This window comes from Haliotis asinina, chromosome 9 (assembly GCF_037392515.1).
Source record: "Haliotis asinina isolate JCU_RB_2024 chromosome 9, JCU_Hal_asi_v2, whole genome shotgun sequence".
Classification (NCBI taxonomy): domain Eukaryota; kingdom Metazoa; phylum Mollusca; class Gastropoda; order Lepetellida; family Haliotidae; genus Haliotis; species Haliotis asinina.
Genome location: NC_090288.1, coordinates 44,701,808 through 44,710,435, shown reverse-complemented (window position 1 = coordinate 44,710,435; position 8,628 = coordinate 44,701,808). Strand labels below are relative to the sequence as shown.

The 8,628-nt window shown below is 41.5% G+C and overlaps 1 protein-coding gene across 1 annotated transcript; it reads right to left on the bottom strand.

Annotated features, from left to right (window-relative positions):
• Positions 1 to 2,583: 2,583 nt before the first annotated feature.
• Positions 2,584 to 7,840, bottom strand: LOC137297268 (delta-like protein C). Its single transcript, XM_067829282.1, has 8 exons — positions 7,784 to 7,840; positions 5,648 to 5,786; positions 5,338 to 5,489; positions 4,484 to 4,614; positions 4,186 to 4,314; positions 3,767 to 4,024; positions 3,046 to 3,193; positions 2,584 to 2,773 (listed from the first exon to the last, which is right to left on the bottom strand). The coding sequence occupies exons 1-8, from the start codon at positions 7,804 to 7,806 to the stop codon at positions 2,584 to 2,586; spliced, it is 1,170 nt and encodes a 389-aa protein (XP_067685383.1). The 5' UTR covers positions 7,807 to 7,840.
• Positions 7,841 to 8,628: the final 788 nt, after the last annotated feature.

Below are 8,628 nucleotides of genomic sequence, written 5' to 3'. Positions count from 1 at the left end.
CAGCCACGACAAATACACTGTATGATAAAAAAGATGACTTCATCTCCCCAATATTAAAATTTACTCGTATGTTGTTGGGTGGTGGGGTAGCCTTTGATTAAAGCGTCCACTCTTCACGCCGAAGACCCAGGTTCGATTCCCCACATGAGTACATTGTGTGAAGCCCATTTCTGATGTGCCCCGTCGTGATAGTGTTGGCTGTTGGGCCGCGCCAGTAGATGCATTACATGACGACCCTGTTAATCAATTATTTTGGCATTACCGCTAGTGGCCAGGGACTATATTTCAAATGTAAAGTATTATGTAAACATAAACATACCACGATGAATGAGTTTCTCTGTTGCTTTTATTTTCCGACATATTACACGACTTTTACATTAGAAATACTCAAATCATAGAGATGTGTTAGATATGTTAATAAATCTAGTTTCAAACAATACACTCTATTCGTCACGGACACCGGTCAATAGTAACGAGGATAATTATGCAAAATATATATACATATAAATATATAATACATGCACGCGTACAAAACATCGTTCTGTTACGTTTCAACTTTGGGGAGTCAGTTATACACAGAAATGTTCAAGTATTTGTTGCCACCAAAGACGACTATGCTTGTCGTAAGAGGCGACTAACGGGATCGGGTGGTCATGCTCGCTGATTTGGTTGACACAAGTTATTGCGCAGATCGATCCTCATGCTGTTGGCCACTGAATTGCCTGGTTCAGACTATTTACAGTCCTCCACCATATAGCTGGACTATTGCTGAGTGCGGCGTAACACTAAACTCACCCACTCACTCACTCACTCAAGTATTCGTTTCAAACCCCCCCCCTCCCCTCCCCATTTTCCATATCGTAGTTATCTGTTGAATATTTAAAGGAAAGAAATGGAAAATGGAAAGCGGATAACAGCCCCCAAAGTACATCTTCGTCGTTGATAATTTTCCGACAACTCTCATATGGCTTGACTACAGCTCAGTGAGGCGTTTAACATTAAATATTAAACACGTACACATCTTCAGGCTGAAAATTATCTACCGGCACTCATTACCGGTTAAGCCAGTTTATTGCATATACAACTCGTTTGCTAAAATGTCCTGACACACGAACGAGACTTACGTAAACCGTGTTAGTTCTGAATCTCACATCACTACCCTGACCAAATATATCGTCATATACAAAATATATGTATGACCAAGGGTACTTCTTAATGACATGTCACTTGTATGGGTCAATACAAGGTGGAACTACTGTCTACAGATTCATTTAATTGACAAAACTGTTTCCACGCCCACCAGAATTTGTGCCGGGAGTAGGACCGATTGCACTGCTACTTCTACTGCAGTTGTGTTTCTCTTAAAGAAATGAGCACATAAAACGTTAGCTTATCATTCAATACCTATTTAAGCTTGCGAAACACGTGTATTAAAAATATACGTCCTCATTATGATGGCCCGCCGTTGCCCCACCAACATTAACGTCATTGATGACAGTGACGTCGTAGGATTCTTTCTGACAGAAACTACCAAGAGTTGCATAGTTGCTGTTGTCTGGTGTATGTGTACCTAAAGGAGAATAATGCTTCTCGTCAGAAAGGGGGCCGTGAATGGGTTGGACATAGGACGTAGGACGTGACCTCTTGAGTCTGGCTGTGGCTCCATGACGTGTGTATCTGTCTGTGGATGCTCTTGTGTCCTCCTCACAGCCTGTGGTAGGTCTGTGCAGGTCGTACACGGTGGTATTTACAACGTCCCTTTCAATGACGTTTCCCGGGTTGTCTTCAGACAACTGTCCCGATTCGTGCCTTAAACGGAAAACCAACAATGGGCGATCTTTCTTAATTTACCTTCCCTTTACTAATCCGCTAGGTGCGCTGATCCGGACGTCCAACCTTAAACTGACAGCGCATGCCGTATGCGCGATAGGAGCCGTACGTGTTACTACTACACTTAGAGACAGTTAACCAGTATAGCCTTCACCGTCACTGGGAACGTTCACGCTGGTGCATGGACAGTATATATAATGTTAAATGCATTGGAGAGTAGGTTCAGTCATAACATGTTTACTTACTTACAAACAAGAGAATTTATGCTGTGAGACATAGATAAAACGGCAAATATTTTGTCTGTATATTTAAACATTAGACATATATTTTGTTATAATTAATGTCAAAAGCAGTTAATACCCAACCCGGACACAATACGTACGACTTTCTTCTCCACATGAAGAATGCCGCACACACTGCCACAAGCACAAGGCCAGCAGAGACAGGTCCAACCACCGTATACCAGGTTCTCCTGAACCAACTTCTCTGTCGTAATAGACACATTGATGTCATATTGCTATCACATCCATATCACATGCACACATAAATCTAAAACGTCAATTCCTTAATGTCGCTTAACTGGTAAAACACAGTTGATCGACTTGTATATAATGTTATGATAACATGCGGGGAAAGTGTTGTCACCTGATTTTAATGCGTTTTACCTTTGCTATAATTGAAAGACGGAACTTCATGTAAAGGCCTAGCGAGATTTTTTACGTTAATAGCACGACATATTTGTGTAACACGGTATCAACAACCTTCACAAACCTCTGATGTCTTTCCCCGGTCATCTGTATCCCTCACTGGGTAGAGGGGAAGGGGCAGGTGTTGGTTGATGTCGGCATCACTGTGTGATGAAAAGATGTCTCTAACAAAGTCACTTGTTAGAAAGGTACCATTTCCCAGCGTCACATAAAAGTGGACTTGTGTTGTGATATTTCTGAAATTAGAATAAAACGTTGTTGACATAAAATTGAGTATATTTTCAACAGAAAGGAGAAATGTTACTGTAGTTTTTAAGCAAAAAAGGCCCAGTTACTTGTAAGCCTGCTTGATTAGTTTCAACATGCTGTTTGTTTAAAATCTACAGGAGTATGGGTATATAGAGAAATAAACCCTGATACCGAGTTAGGAAAACATCTGAGGATGTGAAGGTAGGTAGGTGTTCAGAAGTCATTGTGGAATAATTTGAAACAGCTTTGATCAACATACATGCTTTCACTGTAGATACGTGTCGAGATCACGACATTCACTTGCCCATGTATTCCTCCAAGATCGCTGATGATGTTCGTCAAGCCAGTGATCAAACTGCCTCTATTGTTACCATCAATCACCCCAAGGACGGTGAGGTTTGTAAGACCTTAAATAATAGGAAACATCATTGTTGTTTATTAGCTGATAATTACCCAAGGCATTAGGAAAGACTACTTGTTAAGAACTATTGAGTTAGTCTTATTCTTTAGTTGCTTACGATATATGTCGAATTGTAGTATAATATTGGCCACAGTGTAATGGGTTTAACAGAGTAGTGAGTGAGTTTAAGGCTTACGACGCACTCAGCAATAGTCCAGCTATATGGCGCCGGTCTGTAAATAACTGACTCTGGACCAGGCAATACAGTGATCAATAGCATGAGCATCGATCCGCACAATTGGGAACCGATGACATGTGTCAACCAAGTGAGCAAGCCTGACCACCCGATCCCGTTAGTCGCCGCTTACGACAGGCATGGTCGCCTTTTGTGCAAGCATGGGTTGCTGAAGGCCCATTCTACCACGGACTTTCACTGGTAATTAAGAACTATTGGGTGTTGGAACATAGCCAGCATATGTTTCATAAAAGATAATCCCATTTATATTACACAAAAACGTGATAGTTTAAACAAACCACAATGGACAAAGTTTTAACTAGAAATACCGCCCTATTCACTTACCAACAATCACATCACACGTTTCCCCAGTAAATGGAAACTCACAATCACATTTGAACCGTGCTGAGATTCCGGGTTTAGGTATGCAGCTTCCTCTGTCACAGGGGGCGTTGTCACAGGGGTTTATTTCCTCTGCGCATGTCTCTCCAGACCACCCGAAAGGGCATGTGCAACTACTGTGTGTTGCGTTTCCATTACAGGTCCCTCCGTTCAGGCATATATTCAGGGCACAGCGGTCTGTTACAAGTTCACAATTCCTCCCTGAAACAGATACTGATTGTCATTGTTTCACATTTAAGCTTTTCGTTAATGTGTTTGAGTACACGGACGATATACATTACCCATACTTTTGTATCTTTGTGTGTAGTGTAATGCAAACAATTTGTTGTAAGTTGGTCTTGTGGAAGTACCTATCATCTCACCTGTGATTACCTCCACACACTGGCACTCAAAGATTCCAGGTGTGTTCATGCAGCTGCCATCATGTTGACACACGTCCGATCTTTCTGTGCATTCGTCGACGTCCTGATCACAGTCATCTCCTTTCCATCCTGGAGTAAACAATACATTATTCACACAGTTCATAAAACATGGGGTTTTTTTTGTAAAAATACCAAGAGTAGTTCAACAGTTGTAGCTTCTCGTATTCGAATTATATCGCGCAACCCGATGCTAATATACAAACAAAAACAATATGCAATAAAGCTGATTATAACATACCCTGGAAACACAGCTTGGCCCCGCTCGAAAAGTGGCAGCTGTAATGGTCAGTGGTGGACGCCTTGCAGTATGTCAGACAATCAGTACCGTACCAGTCAGGATCACAGTAGGCACGGACACGAATGTCTAAACTAAAGAAAACATATCCTGTGACTTTGTTAGTTTGCTTCATGAATGTCTTACCTAGCCATAGTTATAAGTATATTGTCGATGTGACGTTAAATAGTAACTCACTCACTCGCTTATACCTCAGATACATAATTCACATTACACCTGTCCACTCCAACTTTGTTTATACAGCAAATCGTGCGTCGCATACACTGGATAAATGAGGCTAGCGTCAAACCCTAATTTGTTTTTATCTCAATTACAGTACTCTATCACCGGTATATACTGGGCGCCACCCAGTATATGTTGCCGATATAGGTTGTCTCATAGGAAATCTTTCAGAAAAGCAAACAAATAAAATAAAATAAAGAAAAATTGGTTTAGTCGGTTTACTTTAAAACAAACCATTTTTGAAATTATATATAACAGATGGAAACATGCAAATTCAGGAATGACTGTTATATGGTCACTTTTAAGTGAGACCTAAGCTTGATAGTGTAGTGATAGATTTCTTAGAATAAGACTAGTTATGTTAAAAAGCAGTACCATCATATCTTTCACAATATTGCCTTTGATTGTATATAAGAACGAACCTTCTGTAAATATGGATTGGTCTTCCCAATCATATTAGCCTAACATTTCCACAACTTCACATGTTAGTTTTGAAACAGGCTGGTGCTATTTATTCTAGTCTATGTGCTTGAGAAGGTGATGGTTGGTCATGGACGAAAGTGAAAGGAACCTACTGCGTTATTCCCTGCAGAGACCATGGCTTGTATACAGACATGATTTTGTTTGGACTGGCAGAAATGTTGATGAGTGTTGCCAGAGTATCTATGTAATCATCTTCACTTTCCAAGTCGTCATCATGCACAGTCACCTGTATCCTTATCGAGGGCTGATGAAACAACACGTATGCATGTATATGAGACACATAAAGATGTACATTCAACCTTTATAAAAATGTAAACAGATTGGCAGTTATTGTTATATTATATCATGTATCTAGGAGTGAAAAACATTTAATTTAGATCAACTTAAAAATCTTCTCCCTACCGGCATTGCTTTGTGTATTTGTACAAGAAAAGGATTTGGTGTTCCTTGAATGCTGCTGCCAAAAATCACTTCATGAATTCCAGTGTGCATCCCCGCTGTTGTCCAGCTGAACAAAGAACATGGTTCCGTATCACGGGGGCTGAAATAGTACAAAGGTTCAGTTATGGAATATATCTATATCCAAGGTCGATGTATAAAGAACCTCAGAAAACCTGTTTAATTTGAGTTTGCACACAACCAAAATGCGGCAGTAGGAAACCCGAAATATATACACCTGGAAATTAATCAAGCAACACCCCAATTTTTTCTATTGGAGCAACTTTGAAGTGTTCTGACAATCAAAATATGCCGGGTTGATATAGTTTGACACTTTTTTATTCAACAGACGATCTCTGACAAACAACTTAAAGGGAAAAAGTATCAAGACTTTGCTTTATTGCAACGAAATCCAAATTCTTAAAACTGTCTTAAATTCATGAAAAAATGGACACAATTTACTATTCATCCACAGACGTTGTTGTCAGGTGTATTAACACAAATGTCACATGGAAAGAAAGAACAGTCATCTGAGAGTCTGCACACCGACTTTCATCAATATCTAGTGTGTCCTCCCTGCGCACGCACCACCGATTCCAGACGCCTCCTCATTCCTTGGATGAGTCTCCGGATCTGATTCTGGGGGATCCTGTTCCACTCCTCATGCAGGGCAGCCGTCAATTCGTTGTGATTATGGACTGGTGGGTCTCTCTGCCTCACACGACGGCCAATAAAGTCCCACAAATGTTCAATGGGGTTGAGGTCAGGGCTCATGGCAGGCCATGGAATTCTGTCAATTGCATTTTGCCGCAAAAAATCATTTACAGCATGCGCCCTGTGAGGTCTAGCATTGTCGTCCATAAATATGGGTCTCGTTGCCAGAGGATGGTTCTCAAAATGAGGTACCACAGCCCTGTCAAGAACCTCCTGTTGGTAACGAACACCGTTAAGGTTGCCACGGATGGTAATGATATCCAACTTGCAGTTCATGGAAATGCACCCCCATACCATAACGGAACCTCCCCCAAAGGCCACAGTCTCCTGGATGTTCCGTGGAGCCATTGCTGTGTTCCTCTGCCTCCAGACCCGAGTACGACCGTCCACCATGTGCAGCAAGAACCGGCTCTCATCTGAGAAATGGACCTTCCTCCAAGAGGCAATGTTCCAGTGCAAACGGTCATTACACCAGGCCAGTCGGGCTGCCTTATGGGCTGGAGACAGTCTGGGTCGCTTGATTGGCCTCCTTGCCCGGTATCCTGCAGCTTTCAGACGATTCCGAACAGTCCTGTTCGAGATGGGTCTCCCTGGAAGCCACTCCTGTCTCAACCGAGAGCTCGAGTCGAAGGACCTGCGCCGTACAAGTCTCAGTAAAGCTCTGTCCTCCCGGACTGTGGTCTTCCTGGGTCTTCCTGGTCTAGGCAGGTCTTTAACTTCATTAGTGGCCCGGTATTTTTTCAAAAGTTTTGAAATTATGGAATGATGTCGTCCGATTTGAGTCCCGATTTGTCTTAGAGACATACCAGCATTCCTCATGCCGATTATTTGCCAACGAGTGGCCTCTGATAATTTCCTACGTGCCATGACATTGAAATGAATGAAAAACCGAATGCAATCGACAACCTGCGCTTGTAAACACCCCAGGGAAAAAGTGCATTTTTCGAAAGTTGAGGTTAAAGCAATGCACGTGCGCTGTGCAAGCTTCACGCGCGTCATATCAACCCATGAAAAGCTCATGCTGTATGTCAATACATCAAAATTGAATAATCAATCATCAAAATTACTTCGTTGAAATTTGTTAAGTTTTTATGTGTCTTTGAATTTGGTGTTGCTTAATTAATTTCCATATGTATATAACGTGATGCAAAATGTTTAGGTCCAAAATCATTAGGTCCACAGAGTATACCTGAAGTAATCTGTCAGAAACATTTCTAACAGTTGCAGCAGACGCTGCATATTAGGAACGAACAATTGACTTCTCAATTTTCATGGATCGAATACCATGTCTGGACGGGAGCAAGATGGTACCTTCTCTGATCCTGTACTGAGTGCACTTGAACTGCCACGCGAAAAGAATTTGTGATACATTGGTAAGATACCTACTCTTCAACGCACAGGGTAAACATCGGATCACATGCATCACCGCATGGTGTTCGCAGAGGCACTAGTGTTCGTAGAGGCACATCACAGCATAACCAACGTGGTACCGTTCGGTCTGACGAATATCTGATGAACCAAATTTCCAACTTGCCTTCATTCTTCACCTGCTGAAAGGTGCAAGTCCGTAATATAAAGGGAATATTTTGTGATCTCAGTGGATGCTTCAAACCGGACAATAGAATGCTGATACAAAAACAAATGGCCTCTTACCTTCCCATGTATGTCTTGTACTAGTACTTCTTTACTTGTTGACTATGTTTGTGGAACTGGATCACAGTTTAGAGAGAGAGCGAGTTAAGATATATACTCACATCGGGACTATTTCAACCATATTATGACCGCATTGTAGTGGTTTTAAAAGAATAAGTAAAGACAAGCGGAACATTCTGCATACAATATGCATACATTCGATCTGTTTGTTGACCATACGCATGGGAAATTATGCAGTCCGCATATAGCCTTTCTAACTATATCATAATTATGTTTGTTTGTGCTAGTATTTTGATCCTTGGGGAGCACCATACATTGATCATAGATATTCACAAGCTGCGATCAAACGCGAGCATCACGTGTAACACGTGTACCCTTCATTATGCAAATATCAAAATTTTCTGTAAACTGATGTTATAGCTCAATAACATGGAAAAATTAATTGATTTCGTAGGGCCTTCTCAACTGTTGCTCATGATAGGTGGCTTCAACATTGTCGTTTTGCTGAAGGTCAAACTCGTGATTGGCGGAGGTTCGTTGATACATTGCGGATGTCTCCCACTGTACACTTGACCTAA